Genomic DNA, 27,116 nt, shown 5'->3' with positions numbered 1-27,116 from the left:
TGCATGGGAGAATAGGATGAAGAGAAAAACAAGAAGAAAAAGAAACATTCATTAAACCTTCTGATACAAAAACCTAACAAATTATGCACCATGGTCAATGGAAGGAAAGAAATCAGTAACAGTTTTATTTCAAAACCTGGTAGTGTGTATGTATCAGCTGCATCCTGTTTTTATTGATGTCTGTTTCATTCAAGCATATGGCACAATGTGCCTGGCTGATACTCTTTGCTGACTATTGCTAGTCACCTGGGGTGAACCATGAGGGGGCTGTTCTCTCGTTCTCTTGTGTGGGTCGGTATATAGGGGAACCACTTCACCGTGTTGGCACCATGCTTTTTGCGATGAAATGAATGAAGCGGGATCTTTTACTTGCGTGAGTCGTGGCTAATTCACACACACACACACACACGGAACCTCCTTTTAATGTCCTATCCGAGGGACAGAGTGTTTTGCCTTTTACTAGGGGGGATGATGGAATGCTTACACACAACATTGCTCAGTGAGACTCAAGGATCGAACCCTGTATCCTTGGATCTGGAGGCAGACAAACTATTGACTCCTGCCTCTAAAGTAGCTGGATTACAGGCACATGCCACAATGCCCGGGTTATTGATGTCTGTGAAAGTGCTTTTCTCCTTTAGCAGAAATGATGAGCATCTCCTCAGTATTTGCAGCACCAGCTTTGATAAACTGGTCACAGGTTCTGCTTTACACCGGGCAAAAGATTCAACTTCTCCCAACATCTGAATTGACAGTATAAATTCATCACAAGTACATTTTTTCTCCAATGGCCACTAGTAATGTTTATCATGGTGTTGAAAGTATTGTGTTCTTAATGTCTGCTCCATCACTTATCAAAATTGTACATGTTCATGGAATCGCCTGCAGACTCGTTCATTTTATGGAAATGATTTCTGCCCCTAACATAAGAATCACAAGTTCACATGCTGAGCTCTCAAAATCATCATCAAGATCTTTCCAATGTCGCTGCAGATTTATGCACACTAAACCCCTGAAGTAGTGTAAGTTACTATTTCAGTGAACAACAGCTGATGTATACACAACTATATATTTTATGGGCTTGATTACTACTCATTAAAATAAGTGCTGCAGTACACTGTTATATTATGATTAATGATACAACACTGCAATTCTATTAAAAGTAATCCAGATGTCTTACACTGGGAAATCTACAGACTTTATAATTCATCAATAGCAAATGGGATACTTAACAAAATTGACTGCATATATGCATGACGGTGTGTGCTCATGCATTCAATGAGATGGTGCCCAGTTCTACACACATGACAAGCTATAAAAAAAAAAAAAAAATCAAATATAGATAGATAGAGGTAGTCAGAGAGAAATATGTATGCATGAATAGAAATCAATTTTTCTCTTTTAGAAGGAAAGAGACAGTTCATATTAAGTCTTATTGGCAGCAATACATGCAGTGCAGATTATACAGTACTGGTGTTGTATGGTAGTATTTCCATACAAAGCATGAACAAACAGGTTCATATCTTTCAAGGGTATAATTATGTGTTCTGGTATCTGTATGCCTGTCTGCTTCTTTCTTAGGACTATAAAGGGGCAGTAGTATAATTATGTGTATATTGTAAATATGAAAACCAAACCCCTATTCGTACTCCAAATCTGTTCTTGTTTCACCCTGACTTTTTCTGTATGTGTGTGTGTGTGTGTGTGGGTGGTGGTGGGGGGGGGGGGTGGAGTATATGGTACATGTATTTGGAGTTCAATTTATGATATATTAACATGTCTGTCTAGAAGTGCGTAAGATTATGATAGGAACAGAAAAATATGTACCGGTATGTAATGCCTAGACAGACAGACAGACAGACAGACAGAAACAGACAGGGAAAGATATATGGAGTAATGAGTACACATATAATTGCAATTGAAGTCTAAATAAAGAAAGATTTGGTATCTTACTTTAAATATGATTTTGGAAAAAAATGAGACAAATAGCCTATTTCATTCAACAGTCAAAAACTTAGATTATAAATGGGCTACACTCTAGAGACGACCTGACTCAAAAGATCACATGTCTATATCCTTGCATTGTTGTCATGTGATGATACATTACAGATGTCTTGAGAGCATCAAATTTGACATGGTCTCCACTCCACTGCACTCTGCACCTTGGACTCTTTCAGGGGTTGGAGCTACAGACAAATGATCCAGAATTCCTGGCGGATAATTAATGACACATTTTCAAGGATGACAACCGTCACTCAAGGGAGCAGAATATTGCAGGAGCAGGCCATGTCTGATCACAGACCACTCAGCTGAGATGGGTTTGTTGTCATTTTAAGACATGACAGACTATGGCTACGGTTTGTATATCAGTTTCATAACTGTAGCATGCCATACCTTTTCCTACCTTTCTGGTTCTATGGACATCAATACCAATGTGATTACTGTTTCTTTCCACTGAAGCGCTATGGAAATCACTAACTTTGACAAGTTTCAAAAAGTTTAAAGAGTAGACTGTACAGTACTGGTTGAGGTGAGGATTCAGGTTTATAACATTTTTTTGGTGAGATAATGAGAGAACTCTTATGAAATTTGGAAGAGCATGTAATTTCAAGGATTCAATGTTTATTTAATGAAAATTGGCCTTGAAATGGCTGAGATATCTTAAAGAGCGATCCTTATAAAATTGACAGGCCACGACTTTTATAAGGATCTCTTTGTTTTAACTTGTTTTTAAATATCTCTGTCATTTCAAAACCGATTTTCATCACATAAACATTTAATTCCCCTTAGAATTGTATGCTCTTTAACATTTCATAGTGGTTGCTAAATATCTCGCAAAACATTACAAGCTGAATCCTCACCTAAACCAGTACTGTACAGTCCTTTCAGGGATCATAATACAGTTTTGGTTGAGACCTGACTTCAGGTTTCTAACATTTATGGGTGAGATAATGAGAAACCTCTTATAAAATATGAAAGGGCATGTAATTCCATGAGGAATTCAACATTTATTTGATGGAAATTGGTTTCGAAATGGTTGAGATATCCAAAACAGAGCGATTCTAGTGAGTGTGGGACCCACACTTTATTACGATCGCTTTGTTTTACTTTGTTTTTGGATGTTTCAGTCATTCCAAACCCGATTTTCATCAAATAAACTTTGAATTCCTCTTAAAATGGTATGCTCTGTACTACTTCATAAGTGTTTTCTTGGTATCTTGCAAAAAGTTAAGAGCCCAATTCTCATCTCCACCAAATAATGTACCATCCCTTTAAATCTATTTTCAAGCACAAAGTACAAGTGTAGCATAGCAGGACTCCATGTTGCCCCATAGTCAGGGTTTCTAAAGAGAGGGCATTTTTTGCAGCACTCACCAAATTCGGTCAGTCAGTGCTTTGACCACTCTTTTACTCGGTGTGTGCATGCATGCCATGATAGTTATAAAGACCATGACAACGCACAAAACCTTAATGTGAGATCATACACATGTGAAGGCTTATGAACTCAAATGATACCATAGGGTGCGTTCGAGCGCTCTAAAGTGAACCAAAGCGTACCGTACCGAACTGTACCAGATTTGAAGCGTTCGAGCGCTCTGTCGAGAAAGCGTACCTCACGAGTTATTTTTAGAAAAGGTCACGCATTTTTGTAGCAAAAATGTCATCCACCTGGCGCTGCCGCCCTACTTACAGCTGTCCCGAACAAAGAGAATGATGTTTTTTGCATTGTGACATATGTGCATGATACGCGCATGCTTTACATCGAACTTTTGGTACACTTTTGGTACGCTTTTGGAACACATCAGGAAGTGGTCCACTTTTGGCTTGGTACAGTACGGTACAGTACACTTTAGGAGCGTTCCAGCGCTCCTCTGGCACGGGTACGGTATGGTACAGTTCGCTTTAGGAGAGCACTCGAACGCACCCATAGACTGACAGGTGTTTTGGTAAGTCTATCTTTTTTGCACATACATGTATACAGGTCATGAAGTCATCCGCGCTTTCACACAGCCCTGATACACTTAATTCTTGACAGAGTCATTATTATTATTTGTTCTTCTCTCTTATCTCCTTTCAGATAATATGTTAAAAGAGATGAAGGGAGAGAACCATGAGACTAGTCAGACGTCATAAAAACTCTTCAGGTACAAAAGTGTAATACAAGCAGGGAGTTCAGTAACTGCTATCATTTTCTCTGAAATGTCAATAGTGCATTATGTACATCTTACATTTCATAGTTACCGGGAATTTTTATTGGACCTCATAGAGGGTAATGCAAACAAATTGGTGATGTAGGGAAATAAACACCTATCTAGTGGCACATATACATGTACTTCCTTTCATTCTGTATCATTCTAAAGGATCGTTGTTGAAGAGAGATGTTGGATAACTCTGAATACACACACACACACACACACAAAATGTGCGCTCACGAAGGAAGTTTGTAAGCACATAAAAACTGTAGCTTCAGCATTGTTAATTAAGAACATGAGACCTTTGAACACTATGCTACATAATTTTTGCATCTGGTCCTGTCTGTAATATCCTGTGAATGCAAAGTTAAGCAGTGCTTTGACATCAACAACACTTAATGTATGCTTGCCACATAAAAAAGGGGGAAAAATCACATGCTTTGAATTGATATGAAGGTACAGTAGATATAATATAAGGACATACCACAATCAATTTCAAACAAGTCCTTTCCAGTAGTCAATTGGCCTTATCTAAGAATCTTGATTAGTATACTCTTTGAAGAACAACACCACTCCTGCTCATAGTTTCCAAATAAATATAAATTGTTTATTATATCAGAGTACAGACATTCTACCAGATAAATACATGTAGCCCATATTTTTTTCTTTCGTAATGCTACAAATTTTGATGTGACTGTATTCCAAAGCATTGTATGAGCATCTTTGGTGGCATGCACATACCAATGCCTCAAGCACTGCTTAAAGCACTGTTTACAGCACTCTCTTACCAAGCACACCGCGACACTAGGTGCATTCACGTTAGAAGTACCATGGTATCTAAATGCCATGGTGCTTTGGTTTCACTGTTATAATGTAATGACAATGGATACAATGTACTGCAGCATTTTAGCTGGTATCATTCTCATTCATGAAAGACTGTGGTATCTCTGGCCCAAAAGTGCACCTGTTTGAGGTAAACACGATGTGCATACACGTAATCTCCTTCAGGCAGAAGACAAGAAGTGTGCCAGGTCACATGAAGAATACACCGCTGTATAAGGTGGCTGGCATTTTGTGATACAAACTCAAATCTGGCAATAGTGTTCCATGCAAAGTTTGAATTACCACCCTAAATGCCATGGTATTTTGCTGTGTATTTGCACTCATACACATACTTATTACGAAATACTGCACAAAATAATTCCCTATACATGTGAATGGGTCTATTGTTATATCAGGAGTATGCAGAGCTATACAAGATTCAGAGCAAAACACTATCTTATCCAATCGACATTTCAAAATGTAAAGAGATTGCATACTAACCCCTAAGGACTGTCTGGGGAAATATTCCATCGCAACTTTTACCAAGTTGAGCTTTTAGGGGAAAGAATATCTTAACAAAATAAGGATACAACAAAAAACACAAATCCTTATCCTCAGTAACCCTAGTAGTCTAGCGCTGACTTAATTAGGAAAGGGACTCAGGCTCATTTTGACGGGGTCTTAGGGAGGCGTAACTGGATTACACGAGAGGCGGTGGGTATTACATTGGATTAGCTGAAACCATAAGGCAGCGGCTTGTCTGTGGTTTGGCGAGGAGCGAGGGATGGAATGATTGAATGCACGACGCATCAACGCCACACACTTATTAAAGGGTTCGCCACTTACAAGGGGTAATACATGTTTATTTCAACCTTTGAAATCTAAATCTTATTACTTCAGAACCAAACAGGATAAGCTCTTGAAAAGCTCAGGAATTTCCACAAAACCCATTGTTGTAATTGAACTAAAATTCAGTCAATCATTGTAGAACAGACTAATAAAGGGAGAAATAATACACATTCATCTCTAAACTGTTGTAATTGTCAATTTACAAATGTAGCATTACTTGGACGAATCATGATTTGCGAATAGGGCCTTCATATGAACATGTAAATGGCTTGTATCAAACTCCAACTAAATTTGCCTGCACAGGTTTGGTATCAAGATGTGCAGATGCAAAATCATACTATAAACACTATTAAGGTCCTTTTATGAGCATGCATAGTGTTTATTTTCCTACATGTACAACAGCTTCATGGACAAAGTAATGTGAACATTAGGTGCTATCAATGAGCTTATTGGCTAGTATCTGTCTATGTGTTTGCTAAGCACAAAAAGCTTGCAATATCAGTGTCACTAGTTTGCATTTTATCATTTTTTTGAAATCTAACCTTTCTGAAAAAAGGGAGTCTTTATAACACCTTTCTGAGGTGCAATTGTACAAGAAATAAGATCTGAATATTTTCACTACCACATCTTCATATCATATTTACATAAATATCAAAACTACAATTGATTGAATGCAGCCAGCAGTGCAGGTTACAGGTATGCAGACAGGCAAAACATCGGCCCGAGGATACTTAGTCACATGACCACTGCTTGTTTTCAGCCGGTCAGTGAGATTAGCCCCTACTGTCCTTTTATGGTCACATCACGTGATGTGCTTTGACAACGAAAGAAGAAAAAAACAAAAGGAGGGAAGAGAAAACTCTCACTATCTGAGCAGGAAACATCCTCATATCACTGTCAACCTTGTCTCACCTTGCTTAAGATCTTAGTCACTGAAATCTGACCATGCGGTGACAAATTGGCCTCAAACGTTCGTCTTACTACACCTTGCTCACGATTAAGCGTCCCCCCCCCCCCCTTTGTTGAGGACGAGTCCCGAGTATACTCGAGCAGGTGTCAATGGAATATGTGTGTTGTAACAAAATCAGCCCGTCCTCACTGGGTTAAATTCTCTCTAAATAAAAGAACGAGTCCTGAAAAAAAAACTCTGCTGCTAACTTCAATCTTCTAATATGTGTTACCAATTTCAGGATTAGCTAGGAATATAGTGATTAGAGGCTTCTGATAACTCTGCAGCTGAAAATATGCAATCCAATGGTATATTAAACCAAAAATCCAAAAATATGGCTCATATGAATAAGAAAAAATATTCTACTTTATGAAATACAAGCAATACTACATGTAGATAATATGATTAAACCCCCCCCCAAAAAAAAAAAAAATAAAAAAAAAAAAATAAATAAATAAATAAATAATCTGTTTGGGTGGGGGGCCAAGAAAGAAAGGTTAATGTAACCACACCAACAAACATATCACATAAATTAAATGCATCATGCAACTGTAAGTCCATTGCATCACAGCTAGCATAGAGTAATTGCCCTTGATGAAGACTACTGTCACTACAAATAACTGTCCACAGTCACAGCCTGAAAGAGAGGCTAGCCAGATCTTATCATCTTTTACTCATGACACTCTGCAACCTTCCCTTGCCACTTGAATCAAGACTTTACTGCACAACTCTTTGTTCATATTGAAAAAGAAGAATACTCACATTGCATGAATTACTTCAATGAAAAAAAAAACAAACCAATAAATATAAAAGTTATTTCAGTACATTCACTGCAGTTACACTTTGTTTGTAAGAAACCATGTGTATCCAAGCCATAAGTCTTCCATGGTCTGCAGATTTAACTTCCCTCCACCTCTCTTTGTATAACTCTACATTTATTCTTGACAATAAGTTTTAACAAATGTGCATAAGAAAGGACCATTCACTGTCAGATGGGTGTGGAAGTGAGCCGTTGTATAAATCTTTCATGCATGGATGCATTTCACTGCTAACGCTGCATACAATTTGCACAGAAATTGCTTTAAAATGGCTAAATTTGTTTTTCAAGTCCACTGGGCTAAAACTCAAACATTCAAAAACATTCAAGCCCACTTGTTTATGGTTTAGGTGATATGCATAACAGGAACTGAGTGCATCTGATAAAGTGGGAATTTTGGGGAACAGTTAAAAAAAATGTAGTCACAAGGGTACTGTGCAACTCAAACCTACGTTGCAGTTTGAGTGCCCTGGTTATGTTTGCTAGTAGCATAATGATCCACATTAAAAATATGCATTTTACTAACAGATAGTGAAACATAAGGAATGATACTTACAATATATATGTGATAACTCCGATGGCCCTGTATGACAAATAAACAAAGAGAAGGAAAATCACTTGAAAGACAAGGCAGTGCAAAATTGAATATTTCATATAATTATTCACTCCTAAACCCCCTTTACTCTCTATACTCACCCTTCCTCCCCTTTACTTTTCCCTTTCTTCCTCCACTTTCCTTAGACCTCCCTCCCTTCCCCTACATCTTCTCCTCACTCTCCTCCCTCAGTTTTCTTTTTTTCTACTAGTAATCTCTTTTCCCCTACAATCTCCTTCTCTTTCCTTACCCCAGCTTCCCCCTCTTCTCTTCCACTCCCTACTTTCCACTCTCCCCTCCCTCTCCCCCCCCCTTACCCCTCCCTTTTCCCTTTACATGTATCTCTCTCTCAAGACTCAAAACCCCCAACCCCTACCCCAGTATCTCAGGTTCACCTGCAACTGATCCTCACCCCCCCCCCCCCCTTTCCTGTAAATCTTAATGCTATGATTTGAAGCTAACCGATCTGGCCACCTGTCTGGTGTCATGTGAGATCACAGCTCGTCACCTCCAATTATCCTAGCGTCAATTAATGGCCCATGCTTTACACGTCAATGGCCAGATATTTGATACAAAACTTGGACAGGAATTTGAGAACAATTAGCTCTGATGGCTGTGAAATGTCAAGCAGAAAAGGATAATGATAAACACAAAAAAAAATGCTTTAATTTTATCCCACATTCCACTAACTGGAAAAAAAAAAATCTGCTCATGTCTGGGATATTATCTCTTCCTTCATATATTTTTCATAGAGACAATGTTACACAATTTTATTCACACTTACATGTTGCCAAGATTATCAAAAACATCTTCTTCTCCATGCAACCAAAATGTGTGATTTGTACAGGGAGAGAATGAACTAAAAAAATGCATCTTAATCACTGACTAACAGCTGGCATTAATCGCAAAATTAATTACTGTATAAATAAGATACTAACATTTGCATGCTAAAACAAATACTGAAAATGCAAAAAAAAAAAAAAATTCAGTGGTCCAATTTCAATGAATTTCACATACACACACACACACTGTAGAGTGTATCTCTACAGAACTTAACTACTTTTGAATTTTGCAGATGAGAACATTCATTAAAGCATTCTAATGAGGGTATCTCCCCTAAATCTTTACTGAGGTTCAAACATTGGAATATATTCCATATTTGCGAATCTAAGCAAGCAAACATATCAATGTACAGGATGGTACATATACCCTTGTCTAAATGGACCTTTAGTGTCCTGATAGGGGCTTCTTTAACATAAATAAATACACAGGTGACATCAAGACAAAAAAAAATCATAAAAGCACACCTGCATACACACCAAGAAATGATTATTCAGGTGAAGCTATTCAGACTGGATTCAGCCATTGGAGTCTCACACAGCTAGTGTCTCATTCAAATTCGCATGCTATTCACGCCAATAACCATTTCCTCCTAAAACACCAAATCACACAGCCTGCTGGACACAGCCACAACTGTGGAAACTACCTTCATTCAGGTGATCAAATCAACTTTGCCCCCGAACACGGGCGAAAATCGATGCGCCCCGCAGAAAGTCGCAATCTCAGATTGACATTCAGAGGGGATGGCTGAATATAAAAGGGCAGAGAAAATAACGAGAGAACGCCACTGGCCTCAGGGGGTACATGTCGTGTCATTCCACCGTTTTGGATTCACCAAGGAGAACATTAACGGCTTCAGGTGAAAATCAATGTGCTTAAAGCTGTCCACAGTCACCCCCTGACTTTTCTGGGCTCAGATGTTTGAACAGGAAATCAATGGCTGGAATTCCAGGTTTTGAAGAGATGAAGAGACTGTTAGATGAGCTGTTCTATACTCCCTGCCCTGAAGCAAAATCATTAAGGTTATGTGTTCACAGCATAGGTACAGAAGTTAAAACAGATTTTGAAAAAAAAAATGATGATAATGATGACATGCACATGACAGTGAGCACTGGTATTCTTAACCCGTTGAGGACGGACTTATTTTGTTGTAACACACATTTCCCACAGAGTATGAATATACTCGGAGCTAGTCTTCATTCTAAGCCATTTTAAAAAAAAATTTTCTTGCAATTAATGAGCTTGTGGGAGCATTAACCCCTTGAGGACGAGTCCCGAGTATACTCGGGGGAGTGTCTATGGGAACTGCATGTTGTAGCAAAATCAGTCCGTCCTCGGCGGGTTGATATAGGCCTTTGTACTGTACTCATGAAGGAAGAGAAAGAAGGTAAAAATTACAAATATCGAAAGAGGAATGTGATAAGCTGATATAAAGAAGGAACAAATGAAAGAGAAAGAGACATGCTTGAGGAAAAGGAAACACCGGAGGGACATACAGAGGAAGATGAAGAGATGAGGTGAGCAGAGAAAATGAACAAGAAAAGTGGAGGCTTAACCCATCGAGGATGGACTGATTTTGCTGAGACATGCATTTCCCAAAGACACTTGCCCGAGTATATTCTGGACTCGTCTTCAACAGGCTAAATAAAAACATGAATGAGCCAAAGAAATTCATTGAAGATAGGGAGGAGACAGAGGCTAAAGAGAAAAGGGAGAAAATAGGAGGGTACAAAGACTTGGAAGACTTCTGAGGAAGAGATGTTGGTAAAAATTGATAGGCAGGTACAGATTGCAAGGATGAGATTTGTGAGATGACAGTACAAAAGGAAGGATGAAATGCACTCTATCAGAACACTACTAACCTTGTTTTGAATTTCAGTCTACATCCCTTGAAACACGTAGTGCAACATCATCAATGGTAATACTACAATCCCTGAGACATTTTGATCAACTGTTAAAGGGATAGTATAGTTTTGGGTGAGATGGGAAAGTAAGATTTTAAATTTTTGCAAGATAATTTAGAAATAACTTATATACGAAATATTCAAGAGCATACAATTCTATTAGAGGTATTCAAAGTTTATTTGATGAAAATTGAATTTGAAAGGGCTGAGATATCCAAAAAATAAAGTAAAACAAAGTGGTCCTAATAATGGGTCCCACCTTTCATTAGGACTTCTTTGTTTTCGGATTTCTCATCCATTTCAAAACCAATCTTCAACGACTCTGAATTCCTCTTAGAATTGTATGCTCTTTCATATTCTATAAACGGTTTCTAATTATCTCACAAAGTGTTAAGATCTGAATCCCCCATCTCAACCATAACTATATCATCCCTTTAACTAAAATGGAACATGATGATGAAGTCTGGTGATAAAGTCAATACCAGATATGCTAAGTGTAAACAAGTGAAATACTATCTTCATTAAAATGTCTCAGTTGACATATGGGTCAACATGCCATATTAGCACAGTGCAATTGCACTTCCATAGTTACCATGACAGCAAGAACGTGATCTCAAGTTTAATTCATATTTGCACTGTTAGATTTTGAAACCACATCAGTCATTTATGCCATTTGAATTTGAAGAGTTAAATTGAAGTTTCCCATCATTCTACGACAGACATTATACATATTTTTTTTTTTTTTCTGAGCAATGGTGCTTTGTGATGTTCAATCGATGCCAGACCAGATGGTTTGAAGACTAGAACCCCCAAGAACACTTCTCCACTGCTGTCTGTAGAACCCCTAGGCACTTGCTCCACATCAGTTACATTTCCAGATTTCCCTCACATCCTGTGCCAGGCCATATAGATCTATAATTAGGTGTCTGGACGTGGGCCTTTTTTTTTTCTTCTTCTTCTTCTTCTTCTTCTTCTTTTTACAGGGGTGGATTCAGACCCAAGCAATAAAGGACTCAAATTCAAAACAGATTTCATCACCAAGGAAAGAACAGCTCTATGTATTTAATAGTCAGACTGTAGATCATACATGTCTGGTTGAGGCAATATCAAAATCAAATTGTATCCATTAAGGATCTCAAAGAAGTTTGAGCATTTTTTTATTTTCTTTTTTTATACTGAAAGTGAAAATCGAATCTTGTGTTTTAAGAATAAAGTAAATTATACCATAAAACTTTCAGCATTAATCAAGTTAGAGTCAATGCAAAACGTGCAGAAATCAATAATCATGTTCTTATTATAACAGGAAGGTAATGATCAAACTCTAACAAACCTTACAGGCATTTTGTTTTCGTAACAAAATCAAGAAGTGCAGTAATTTCATGAAGCACTGGCAAATGCTTAGCTTGGCAAATGCCTCACCTAAGATGCCCTGGATGAAATTTTCTGGAAGTTGTCAGGTGCCTTAACGAGGAATACCATCTTTACCATTTCATAGAGAATGCCCGGCAAATTCTATCAGTCTCCTAGCGACAATCACCTAAACGTGTGATAATACGTCATCGGGGCATACAACCCAGTATCAGCTGCCCAGGGTCACACCTAAGAAAGTTTATGGAGCTCTTTATGAAGCGCCACCATCTTCCCTTGCTGTTCATCGATCCATCTTGCCAGGATGATCAATCCCAACCAAGAATGGCAGACTAACTCAGGTCACTTAAGGGCATGCCAACTGTGAGAGCTCTTGCAATGCTGTTTTCAATGTCATGAGCTTCTTTAAAGTTGATTATTTTATTACCATCATCATTAGTCACCAAGTCATCATCATCTGTATCATCATTACCATCATCACCATCACCATCACCATCACCATCACCATCACCATCACCATCATCATATCACTACCATTACCAGTATCATCATCATCATCATCACCATTTTCATCATCATCATCATCATCATCACCATTTTCATCATCATCATCATCACCACCATTTTCATCACCATCACCATCATCGATATAACAATCACAATCATTATCACTATCGCCACAATATCCCAATCATCACAATCAACATCATCACCAGAACCATAAGGCCCCATATCATCACCATCATCGCTATCATCATTACACCATCATCATTTTAGCTGTCATTACCATGACTATCATACCTTAAGTTGGTATAACTACTGCCATCATCTGCAATCATTTGTTAAATTAATGCATTAGTGTATGGATGATTGGTCTGTTGGTTTTCTATACTCCAGTTATCCCTCCCGCACTGTTTCTCCTCAAAATGGCAACACTCACAATGCCTCTATTGTCTCCAATGCTGGACAATGTGCCCAATTAGGTGTGACCATGTGATTAATTGATTTGTGCATTCAAAACATTAGAGCAAATATACTTGCCTACTTTCTGGAATGTGAAGCTTGTATTTGATGTATTACCATGCTTTATAAAAAGCACAACAAACGTTGCATATACAATAAAGCATTACATATGTTCTGCAGTTGTTTTAGAGCCCAATGGAAAATTGTCTATGCAGTGACTACAATGGGAAAGAGCAGACATAAAGCACATACATGAAGTACATTAGTCCCCCAAGTGCATCATCCACAACCTCAGGACACCGAGTCAGCCACAGCACCAAAATGTGTCACAGGCGAATTGCCAAAACTGCTCAATTTCTGGATTAGACGGCTTTCGGTGAATACTTCCTCTCACTCAATTACCGTAATCCTTCGCTCTACCCCGTACCCACAGAGCTTGTTCAGGTCCCTGAGTTTACTCCGAACACAGACAAAAAATCGGGGAAATATTTCATTACTCACGGCATCCCACATTACGCCAAACTATTCCCTCTTTTATTCTCCTATCATCCCTTCCTGCGGAGCACTGGCCCGAACAGTTGAGCTCTCTTTCCTAATTTTGGGATCAGCGGAAAGCGCGAGAAGCGCGAATGGGGGATAGAGGACTGAGAATCTGACAGCTCAGAAGCAAGGACAGCTGAAAGATTCTGAGGGAAGAGTCTAGCCGTTTCAGCTTTGGCAGTGTGTTCATACTGGATTAACATCACATCTCAGATCATGGCATAATGCAACATGATACATGATCAACCATCATTGATAATAGAAAAATTATGTCTGCTTAATGCATGGGTGGTAGAGATTGTTTAAAAACCATACCCTACTATATTACCTCTCATAACAGTCAGCCCTTGATATCCCTGACCAGCATCAACTAAAAACTGAAGTGACCATCCTGTAAGATTAAATTACCTTCGTCATTTGATACATGCCAGTCAAAACGGAAAAAGTCTCAGAATAAAGCTTGAATAAGATTTAAGTGTTATATTCCATACCAACTCTATGATTACTGAGATTACAAAGCTTATTCGTCTTTCACACATGCATCAAACTTGTGCCTGAGTGTATTGACAAAATTGGTTCTTCACAAATAAATAAGTTCCAAAGAAAGACCTACACCTCATAAGGATATTTTGTTCAAAGAATTAAATGTGGAGCTAGTTAGTGCTGACTGCAAGGCAGTGTGAACACAACCAAGGACTCAATCAGTAGACATGAATTATGAATGCTAACGCAGGAATTAATTTGAAGGATGTTGGAATTATCGGCCCGTCAGGCTCGCTGTCAGCCGTGGCTTCTACACGAAGCTATCGTGGGAGCACACGAGGGACAAAATCACTCCCGCCAGCAGGTTTCCTCCCCACGTCTTTTCACGTAGCTCTCACATATCGACACACCGACCAGGAATATTTTTAAAAAGCAATAGCAACACTTGAGTTATATACAACTTGGGGAAAACCCCAAAACAAGGAACAGGTGGCACACCTCAGGCATCAGTCGATCCGAAGGCCTCATGCTTTTCGTCTCCAGAATTAGTAAGAAGCAGATTTTATGGTCAAAATTTTCAGGAGAGTTGTCCAACATAATGATAGTTGTGGACATAGTTTTCGAAGATGACTTCAGATGATTTGATATCACAAACCACTTGGTACTTTAAGGCAGAAGGCATTAATTCTTATCAGTTTTTCTAGTAGTGGTATTTAAGAAAGTAGAAAGTAGCCTTCTAAAAAAGTGACAGTGATATTGACTGGCAAGAAGCTGTTGCCTTTATGCTTATGTTTCAGTCTGAAATGAAGTTAGTCATAGTCCTCTATAAAGTGTTAAACAAGAATTTGAGTCTCATTACAAGCCCAAGGTAGAGCTACTCAAAAAGCTACCCAAAAAGAAGGTTGGACTTATACTGATTATTTAAAGATTCCTAATATTTCAGCTGATCATTCTGTCCATGAGCCATCTACAAATAAGAGAATATTGAAACTGACATGGTGCACAAAATATTTTTACCTCTTCTTTAGAATGTTATGAAAAAACACATAAATGTGCACAAAACTACAGGTTGGGAGAAAAGGCATAAGATACACTGTCAATTATCAATATTTCCATGGTCTACATCTACAAAGCGTGGATAGCAAAAATATGTCTACGTAATAAAATAAATCAGAACACTGAAAAAAAAACCTAGCCATTTCCAGGTCAGCTGAAATACACAACAAAACAAAACCCTCTATAGTTACAGAAAAGAGGAGATCATTACAAGGTCCTGCTATGATGCCTGTAACATTTCCTGCTCGGGAAGGTATGGCATAGCTGTGATTATGACACTCCATCGTTATCAACACCAACAACCGGATCCCGTGGTTGTCGACTGTGTGATGAAAGAACTGTTATCCTAGTGACTTAAAGCCCCAGTACCATGATAGCTGGAAATCAAACACTGACTTTCACATTAAAAAACGTGAAAAAAAAAAATGTGACATTAAAACAAACGCTGAATTTCTGCTGAATGTCTGAATGAAATCTAATTGCTTGAACCTGTAGTCATACTTGAAGCAATGAGATAAAAAACGAACATGACAGTGTGTTTTGAAGATTGTCTCATTAATGACAAACTGAGTCATATCATGCAGTAAGAAATCCATCTTAAAATTTGGATATGCCTGATTAGTATAATCACACTTATTTTCAATCAATTAGGGTACATATTTGATATTGAAAGTCTAAGTCATAACACATTTTTTTTTGTTCAAATCTTGGTCTTACTTGTATTTCAATAATATTTACCAGTACCTACTATTACAAAAATGACATATTCAAATTCATGAAATTCTTCCGTTGAGATGCTTTCATCGCAACTGATTGACAAATGTAAAATTGTTTTTCATTGAACAGATATAGGAATTAAAACACACATGAGACAGATAAACAAATAGACAGATAAAGAGGGGGGGGGGGAATAGAGATGAGAAGGGAAGAGCACAGGAAGTTAACATCTTTACAGGACAGACATAGAGGAGATAATTTTGGCACATATTGGCTCAGCTTCCTGAAACACTACACTTTTGCAAGGTCTAAAAATCGGGTCACATTTCTGAAGGAGCACTACAGAGAACACAGGAGAGAAACATGAGCTTGTGTGAAGGAGAATGTTTATACTGCCGGCTAAGAACCAGAAGGACACTATTGCATTCTAAGATTTGAGTGAGAATGAAAATTAAACAATCAATTCTCAAGAAATAAAAAGTTTATCTAATCAAAAGTAGGCAGATTTATAAGCATTGTTCTAAATATCAAGTAAGATAGCCCTTGAGGTTTTGATTTTGAACATTTTACTGAAAATAAGAATGATTTAAAATTGACACCATAACGTTGACGAGATAATGTAGAGGAACTCACAATGTGATACTAAAAACCTAATTAACCCTTAATTACCCCTTAATTACCACTTAACAACACCTTTCTGGTGCTGAGCCAAAGATATGCTATAGTTTCGTTGACTTCTCATTCCAAATAGGATGAGCAAGAGAAAGAGGGATTAAAACGTGAATACTGCACAACCAGAAATAGCAGCTTGAAAATTCCACAAATTTGAGCTGACAGCCCTTTTTGTGACATGAAATTTTCGCTAATTGCTACCACTGGCATTCATTGCATACAGTGCAGAAAAGAACTTTCACATGCATTTTAATTTTGTTAATCTTCGTGGCTCTTGCAAAATTCATGAAATTAAAATGCACATGAACATTTTTGGTTTCACACAATAAGACTACAGCTGTACAACGGAAATCCGAACAATGGAAACATGCCAAAACAAAAACAAAAATAAATACACACACCAAAACAAGAAGAGGTTCACAGACAGAAGCAAAGTAGTAAACACAGGCACACATACACAAACACACACACAAAAAAGTTAATGACAAGAAATGTGTCTTGTATTTTAGGACGTTTTGAAGATATGAGTAATGATACCAAATGATCTATATCATTGCAAAACTAAGCCACTTTAAGGATGTGCACTTTGAACGACAGATATCCTATGAACTCTCTAACCCTCAGTGTGCTGACTGGAGCAGAAACTAATAAAAAGCAAAATTACTGTCCACGATTCACTGCTCCCAATTACTGCCATGTCTGACTTCATCTATTCCTTCACATTTAGATGCTTGTTTCTACCATATACCAGTCTGATGAATATTTGAGGGTTTGACTAAAAATGAGTACTAGTATATACTGGATGATGCAGCACAGGCAACATCAAACTAATATCAACTTAAATTGACCTTTACAAGTCATATTGCTGCTTGCGTGCACCTCCAGGGCAGTACTGACTTATGAAAACAAGAAAAACACCCAAGAAAATAACAAAATGGCTGGCAGGCATAATCACAACCTATCTTTTCAGAAATGAAGAGGATAATGTATTAAAGATAGTTACCTTAAGACTTCAGACGTCACTGACTCCCAATCCATATCCCCCCTCCCTGTATGCCCTCCTATTCCTCACATCCCTCCCCCACCCCCAACCCCCCCCCCTCCTTCCCCCCATGAAAAAATGAAATGGAGAACACTTTCACACCAAGCTTGAAAGACAAAAGACCTCCCGATTTTTGTTGAAATACACTAAAAAAAGGAATAATAGTTTTTGGTAGTTAGTATTATTTCATGACCAATGAAAATGAAATAATTTTGTCTTTTATGACTTCTTTTGGGTCTTGAAATCTTCAAATCATCATATAGTATATGTATATGCACATGGCTCAAAGATGAATGGAATAAATACTAAATCTTGTGTTCTTTTTTTTTTTCAAGAAGCTTAATGCACAAATACAATATAACTCTCAAATGCCAAGACAGGCTTCAGAGTACCTTGACATAAATCTTAGATTGTGAATGTTAATGGGTATAGATGATTGTAGATAAGGCTTCAAAATGCACTGTAGTTGGCCATGGAAAACAATCACCTAGTACATGATCAATATCCCCCTAACTTTCATAGCTAAATTTGAATGCAAGTGGACCATGTAAAAGGTACCTTTCATATTTATGGAATTACACCAATGCCTGAGTGGCTTTCAATGAGCACTTAGTAAAATATGGATGACACTTTTCCACATAAAACTTTATCTGAGGGAAGCTGCCGGCAAGACATTAGAGCTTTGAGTGCCGGCAACACCCTTTGGTGGGAATTTTTATCCTCCTTCAAGGTAACACCTCTATCATACTGTGCACATGTTGCTTGGATCTTGTGCCTGTTTTCACTACTGTAAAACAAGGGATGTTCGCATGCATTTTAATTTCGCGAATTTCGCAAGTGCCAACATTCGCAAAATTCAAATACACGCGAAAGTTCTTGCCTGCACAGTATGCACTGGACCCTAGTGGCAATTCGCGAAAATTTCATGTTGCGAGACAGGTCGTCGGCTCCAATTCGCGAAATTTTCATGCCGCCAATATATTGTGTTTTACAGTAACTACCAGAGCCATGCAGAAAAGTTTTGTGTCTTCATGTTATCATCACGTCTTAGAATACTATAAAAGGAAATTGTCTGGTTATTTATTCATTTTTGACCAGTTTTTGAAGTAGAAAGCAAAGGATTTCAAGAAGCATTCAGAAACTACATTTTTTTTTTATTTCAGGTAAAAAGATATTGTACAACTGGTTAATCTGATTAATTTATGAATGCAATGACCCGTGAAAAGAACAATGGGCAGCTCTCCATAGTTAGGTTTGTGATAACTCTTTGACTGAAGCCATTCTATACATCTTGTAATTAGTACACAAGATGTACAATATTCATCATAGCAACTGCTGATTTTACTTTTCCAAAGTCCTAGTAAAGGGAGAGTAGTGCAGAGGGAATTTCTATACTCATCAACAATTCAAAATTATGAGATATTGACCTTATCAACACAAATGAAGCACAAGAGATGTATATCTAAATGAATACAGCATTCAAGAGTAGTTTAATGCAGTATTTAGGAGCTCACTTAGAGGAATATCTCTTTGTATTCTACAACTAAGACTGAAAAAAGGTCATGGTAGTTATGATCATAGGTGATGTTGAAATTCTTCGGCAGCTTGCATTTCACACCATTATGCTCACAAGTGAGTGAGTGGGGACACGATCATCCTCCTGATTAGTCGACGCTTCGCTTCTCATTATTCTGCGACGCCGGGGCGAAAGTGCAAAATCATGGTTATTTCAGCGGAGTGCTTCATAGACGCACGCATGAGTAATCCCTGATGAAAATTTCCCCCGAACAAAAGCAGGATGCACGCAAACATCACACAAATGTGGATGAAAAACAATCGAGTGAGACCCCGTTGACAATCACGCACCCCAAACAAGTTCAGATGAAGAAATGACAGACGACCTCACTCCCCTTATTCCCCTCAATTTGGATTTTTTTTTTCGTCGTGGCATTTCCAGAGCAAACTCAAGATTGCTATCAATTTAGGATGCACATTGAGGGAGAAAACGCATGATAAGGCAAGGCTAATATGCCCGCGGCTGCCACACAGAATGGAGAATTTTCTCGTGATGAACGCAATACTGGATGATGCAGTACACCCTTGAATTGTAAGCAGCCATCACAGATAATGCATTGCAATCTGCACTGTCAGACTACTTTAATGCAGCAAATTAGATTTAACAGAAATGGCACAGTATTTTAATGATAGAAGTGCTTACAAAGAGAAATAATATGGACATTGTAAAGTGGCATGACATAACTTGCATTCTGGCTCAACTATTAAAATGAATTGGAAATTGCCAAATATCCAATTAAGGATTGCTGTCTAAAACATAAAAGAAATCATCCAATTGCTAATGGAATGAAAGCGTATGATCTATGAAAACTTAAATATTCAACAAACTGAATCACTAAATTCAAACAGGTTTACAACAATAGTCTGCATATTTCCAACATCAATTGACATCTTTAAAACAAAGATCAACGATGTCACCTTCAAGTAGTCAGCCAGGGCAGAACAGAATGATTTTAATTTGTACAAACTCTTTTTTAGAAACATGTATACATATTTTTGTGCATTTTTATGCCTTGAGTCTCATGTCTGTAATGTGTGAGAGCCAAACATAAATGTGCAAGTATACTTTCCTGAGATTCTGTACAATACAAGAAAAAGAAGAACAGATTTTCATTATGCTTTCAACAGATCTATATAAAAAAAATGGTGATAATGCACATGAACAGGTGTACAACATGTATAATAGGTGGTCTAGGGTTTATTCACAAAAGAGAATTCCTACCATGCTTGTTAAAAGTGCAGTGTAGAAGTCCACATGTCTACGACAAGCTCATTAATGCGGTACGTGTCCGAAGGACCCTTACCTGTGGATAAGAAGTCAGGCGACCTCTTCTATTTCTCCACCTACTTCTCCGCATCGCTCAATTGAGTGCATTAGGCCCAACCTCTGTCACTTTCAGTGAAATATATTCAGCCGCTAATGCGAATGCTTTATGAGAACAACTTGGCCTTTACCCTGAGAGGACCCTTTCGTCTTCAGATGCAAAAAAAACACATCAGAAAATTAACCCTTACAGTGCTTCTTTTTCACACACTGGAGGGCTGCTTTCTTTGCTGATTGGCTCAGATGTCTTGAAGCTAAGTGTCACTGAATAGAGATTAGTTAATCCCCTTAATCCCTATTGTGTCACTATGGTCTTCCTACTGAACTGAAGCACATTGCTAATCCTGAGAGGGCTTGCTAATCTACAACTAGGTCAAGTTTGGATGAATTGTTAAATACTATAAATGGAAAATCTTGACAAGTTAAGATACAGCGTAAGTGTCTCGAAACATAAAATGGTCGATCACCCGAAGCAAATGACATTGTTAATGAGGTCACACATTTCACTGATCAGTAATCAACCACATCTACTTAACCCTCGCAAAACTATTTCCGTTGTGAAACTATCCAGAAGCTTGCCTACTGGTTTCCATATGAGAATATTATTTATATGATTACTTCCTCCATATGACACATAATGACTCATTAAACATCCTTTGTAAAAAAAAAAAAAATGAAAAAAAATGATTTATTGATGATTAATTCATACAAATGAATCATTTGATAATACCACTACACTGCCAAAAACCATTATGAAGGAAAAATATAAAACTGCACTATCATAAAGGGCAAAAGTGCTTTGCAACATGAGCACACATACAAAAATTGAAGTACATGTGTAAAATGTATTTCTTACAAGAGAAGGTGGGATTTACAGGTATGCTACTTTCTTCTCTTTTTTTGTTGTTGTAATGATAAGCATTTGATATCAAATTTTGCTGTGAGTGCATTTTCTTGTTTGAAATAGAGAAATCTTTGTTCTAATATCATCTATCATGATTTCTTGTAATGCATTTGTACCTGGGTGTTTTTTTTTCATTCCAGCTGGTTGCTGAAATGTGATACAAGTTGGTTGTCTCCTGTAACACATTTTCCAGAAGAGCCTGCAATAGATGCAGTTCAATGCATGCCATCCTATTCTCTGATGAAGCGTAATTTCATTTAAAAGCTTTTAAATTGCTTTTAACCCGTTGAGGACGAGTCCCGAGTATACTCGGGCAGGTGTCTATGGGAAATGCGTGTTGTAGCAAAATCAGTCCGTTCTCAACGGGTTAACAATTTTACTGCTCACAACCTTTTTTTCCCTGAAATTTTCTACTTGAATCTGATGAAAGGAAAAAAAAATATTTCTTGTATTTGCTCTGTGGCTAAATTGGCTTCTTCAGGACATTCCAGACCAGATGTTTTATGACAACTAAAGTTGAATGGTAACTATAGTTTCTGTGTTATGAAGGAACAGTTGAAATTTACAGAAAAGACAAACAACACCAACTCACCATTACCCTATCAAAGATGTGCCAACTGAGGAAGTAACATCTGTGGTTGAGGTTCCCTTCCACATTTGACATTTGATTGACAGGTGACATTTGATTTCATCATCATATTCAGAGATGCTTGAAGTCTGATGACACAAGTTACCGCAATGCCACAGTGAGAAACTGAGAACATAGCAGTATACTGGATATAGACTCTGGGTGCTTAGGCTGGAGATTGTGGGTTCAAGACCCTCTCTGCATGTGCATCCTTTGACGTGGTCCTTCATCTACTGTACCTATCTCGACCCAGATGTATTTGCAGACAGCTGTCAACATTGGGAGAACTGATAGAGGTTCTTTGGAAGAACACTGCTCACTCTGGGGAAGCTACCCTGGATATACCCTGGATATCCTGGACCAAATTAAGATCACTGCTACTGAATTTTTAAGATATTTCTTGTCATGTATTTCCTATTCTGAGAGCTCTGTTACAACATGTTTTTCAATTACCCTAATTTCTCAGTCTGAATAATCAAGATGAGTTATAAATCCCACCTGTCGAAAAAAAAGAAAACAAAAAAAGGGCACCAGAAGCATTCTCTGTGATCATGTTTATTCGGCGAATGAGATTCAGGATGTGAGAGCAGATATGGCCGAAAAAATATGATGCAGCAGGCCATAATACCACCATCAAGACAAGACCAGCTGGTGGCATCTTGTGCTCCAATAATCACCTTACCACCAGCCTGTCAAATCTGATACACTCAAACACATCTCATTCCCAGAGCCGGAGATCAAATTGTTCCGGCGGCCCTTCTTGCGTCATCTCAACGCTCATCTGATTTCAGCGATTCCTCATGCCCATCTCCAGCGGAAAAAAAGAAGAAGATAACAAACAGTCGGTTTGATCAGCGATATTGAAAAAGCAATTTGCCAGATAGAACCAACACTGTAAACACTACAGACAGCCAAGCGTAACATCTCATCATTTGTGCATGAAAGGCACATAATCTGTCATATTCTTGCCTGATGTACTACTGACCAAATCTTACTTCCCTCCACAGGACAACACCTTTTTGTTGAGTAAACAGATATGTGTAGCTTGTGTCACTCTCTGATGTCAATTTTCTTCTTATTTATTTATTTATTTTTTTTGGGGGGGGGGTTGGGGTGTCAGCAGGAGGTATTAAAACCTCTCCATCCCAACCAACATACCTCAGAAAAGAAAAATAGATGAAATGAAAGATGAACTGATCAAAGGATCACTAGAAATGTGTCAACTTGGGCAATTCTGACGTTCCCATACCATAATGCCCTATGGCATTTCATTGTCACTCACTCGATAATAAAGAACTTTTTTTTTTTTTTCAGTTGTGCATAATGCTTTTATTAATGCTATGGTGACATACATTATTTCCATTTTGCCTCACCTATTACTGCTCAAATCTGAGTATTAAATAACTTTTTTTTTTAAACCATGCAAAATCTGAAACCCTTTATGCTACATGTGTATTTTAATCCACAGTGCATATTTTCACACTTGAGATGGCAAATCAGGATATTTTCTTTCTGATATGATTATCTCACAAGCAGACAAAAATTCATTTATGTGGCATACTTGCATACGTAAACAAAAAGAGAATGATCATTCTGCCTGAATTTTTCAATCTTTTGTTTCTCACCATTTCCTCTCGTAAACTCATGTACTGAGGTGCAATCTTTACACGCATGCAGCCTATATTCGGACAAGGGTCTAGGGCAATTACCCCCTGGGCAATTACCCTGGACCCTTCCCCTGGCCCTAATCTTAATCCTAATCCTGAACATAATCCTAACCCTAATCCAAACTCCTAACCCTAGTCTTTACTCTAACCTTACCACTAATAGTATTTTTACATACAAATATGTGGCATCAATGGAAAAAGACAGCCAACATTCTGGTGAACGTAGAATAATACAGAATCTAGACTAGGGTATTTCCCTAAAAGTATTCCCAAAAAGGAAACAAAAGCTTCCATGCTGCAATCACATAATATTTGGCATTATGAAAATTCCCATATATCATGCTCTACTGATCTAGCTGAAAACTTAATTGCCTTAAGTGTTCTTGGGAGGAAACAAGACATGTACAGGAATGATCTCATCTGCAAATTTAAATAAGCAAAGTTCACTGAAATTGGATCAAAGCGTAAGAATTGACTGTGCACAGGCTCCCAACTTTCACAGTTGGCAAAAAAAAAAAAAAATGTTGTAGGACAAGAGGAAACAGGGCAGGGCTAGGGATGGAGCAGAAGATAGGAATCGAGGTTGTCCTTACCACATATCAGACGAGAGACTCAGGGGCTCAAAGTTGATCACCTCGGGAGCTGTGGGGAGGAAAGAAAGAGCACTGCCTGCTTGGAAACGATTCAATCTATTGCTCGGTCAATTTCCTATTTCAATATTGGACGTTGTCTTGGTTTCAAAAAGCATAGATCTGCATCTAGCATTTGTTGAAAGTGGGACAGATTGACAAACTTAAACCAGAAACTGAAACTAAACGTATTTCACATCAAGTGCATAGAAATATTAACCCTCTCAGGGCAACCATGTTACAATGCCATTGGCACTCTATGTAAACAGGTTACTGCTGGTGAATATAGAGTTGGCAGTTTGTTATCACTGATCATAAAGAATGATTAACAGGAGCCATACATATATTTCATTCTTTGTACGGGTGAGTCTAGTCTCTCTATTACAGCCTATAAATTCAACAACTCTGACATGAATCATGACTATCATCCATTTTGAAGATGCTTGATCTTTCCAGTGTCCGTTACTTTCACAGGTACAACTGCAAATTTCTCTATATAACTATGCACTTACCTTAAAGTGATTTTACTCTAAAGATTTATAGCTTTTATGGTCATCTGACCCCTGTATTGTTTCAAATTCTGATTGCAATATCTAGCTTAACTTTATTCCAGTGCTGAGGTAAGTTTGGCCGTGGCACAAATACCCATTGAAACCCATAGGCACTGTACTCATTCCTAAATCTTTACAATTCGATGCAGCAAATCTAAGATGAATAATGGGAGCAAGCCTTTTTCAGAAGAATTTGCCAGCTCCCCAAAGCTCAACACTTATTCAAAATAATTCAAACATCTTGGATTATCTGATGACTTGTACAAATCCCTGATCAATGCCTTTTGTGGTTCAATTCAGTTGTACAGTTATATAAAATCAGTCTATGAATTACAATTTGTTGTGGTTCAATTCAGTTGTAAATACAGCTATATAAAATCAGTGTGTGAATTAACATAATTGAAATTGTGATCAGACCACACTATAAAACTGCAACGAAATTCATCCTACTTGTATATGCATAAACCAACAACTCTGTTGTCCATTGTATGTGGTTGCATGCCACTGTAGCTGGATTTAATCCAATCATCAACATTTAATCCTTTCTTGGATTATCTGATGACTTGTGCAAATCTCTGTTTCAATGCCTTTTGCAGTTCAATTCAGCTGTAAATACAGCTATATAAAAAAATAGTCTGCAAATTACCATTCAAAATTGAGGACAGACCACACTAAAAAACTGCAACGAAATTTCCCCAATATGATAAACCAACAACTCTGTTGTCCATTGTACATGGTTGCATGCCATTGTAGCTGGATTTAATCCATTCATAAATGTTTAACCCTTCTTTGCCAAGGACTTTGGAGAGTATGCACAACTCTGTGGGATCCCCCCCCCCCCCCCCCCCCGGCCAAATGGCACTTAAAGGCATAATTTACCATTTGCAGATGAAAGCATTAGTGCTATAAAATAGTTCTAAAATGTGAGTTAGGGATAGAAACAACCACTGTCAAAGTTTGAATCTGTATAATCGATGTTAAGTGTTGTTAAATACACAAAATGTGAACAATAGTTATAATAAAAAAATTTCCAGACTAAACCGTATACAGTTACGGTTTGTTGAGAAAAACCCTGATATCTCCTTATATTTTAGGTTTTATTGCAAATATTTCATATGGTAGGATGTTTTATGATACAACAGACCTACACATATGCATCAAATATGATATCTTGAAAATTTTTGAAATCACTGCTCCCAAAGGTAAACTGGACCTTTAAAGCACACAAGGGGTTAAAGGACAAGTTCACCTTCATAGACATGTGGTTGGAGTGAATGCAGCGATATACGTGTAAGTAGACCACTTCAGTGAGAGTTTGAGGAAGATCGGACAATCTGTTCAAAAGTTATGAATTTTTGAAGTTTCTGCTCAGTCACGGCTGGATAAGAAGACTACTATAGCATGTGATGTCACATGTGTACAACGATATAAAGAAAGAATATAGAAAATTCAACATATTTCCATTTTTCTGGCATAACAAAAGAACACTCAACTTCTCTCTTTCAGCAGGCAGGGGGAATAATGTTACCCTTAACATATGTCAGTAACAAGTCGAAGAAATGTGCTCTTTATTCAAAAAGTAAAGTTTTGTGAAATTCTCTTTTTATTTTCCTTATATTGTTGTACGCATGTGACATCACACACTGTAGCAGTCTTCTCATCCAGCACTGACTGCCCAGACACTTAAAAAATTCATCACTATTGAACGATTTGTCCAATTTTCCCCAAACTTTCACTGATGTGTTCTACTAATATTGTTGCCTTCATTCAGTCCACATGTATACTAAGGTGGACTTATCCTTTAAGTAATCCAGCAAATCTGCAGACTTATGATTCGAGAGGAAGGATCCAATTGGTTTCCTTACCCACAAACTCTGCTGTTCCCATCATGTCCCTGACCTCCTCCCCCGGAAGGATTTTCCGGGAGAGGCCAAAGTCGATCAGTTTGATGTTCTGGCTGTTACGATTCAGGAGCATGATGTTCTCCGGCTGCAGCAGGAAATAATGACAGAGATATGGGAAAAGTTA

At 37.9% G+C, this 27,116-nt stretch overlaps 1 protein-coding gene across 1 annotated transcript in view; it reads right to left on the bottom strand.

The window, feature by feature from the left end:
* LOC140230804 (death-associated protein kinase 1-like) overlaps positions 1-27,116 on the bottom strand; it is a 160,829-nt gene that overhangs the window by 85,537 nt on the left and 48,176 nt on the right. Inside the window, exons 4-6 of the mRNA XM_072310944.1 lie at positions 26,954-27,077; positions 24,502-24,550; positions 8,187-8,213 (exon numbers count right to left, since the gene is read on the bottom strand). Coding sequence (XP_072167045.1) covers positions 8,187-8,213; positions 24,502-24,550; positions 26,954-27,077 — 200 coding nt within the window. The remainder of the gene's footprint in view (positions 1-8,186; positions 8,214-24,501; positions 24,551-26,953; positions 27,078-27,116) is intronic.

Source organism: Diadema setosum, chromosome 7 (genome assembly GCF_964275005.1).
Source record: "Diadema setosum chromosome 7, eeDiaSeto1, whole genome shotgun sequence".
Taxonomy (NCBI): domain Eukaryota; kingdom Metazoa; phylum Echinodermata; class Echinoidea; order Diadematoida; family Diadematidae; genus Diadema; species Diadema setosum.
Note: the sequence above shows the minus strand (reverse complement) of the source record. Positions and strands in the feature narration are given on the sequence as shown.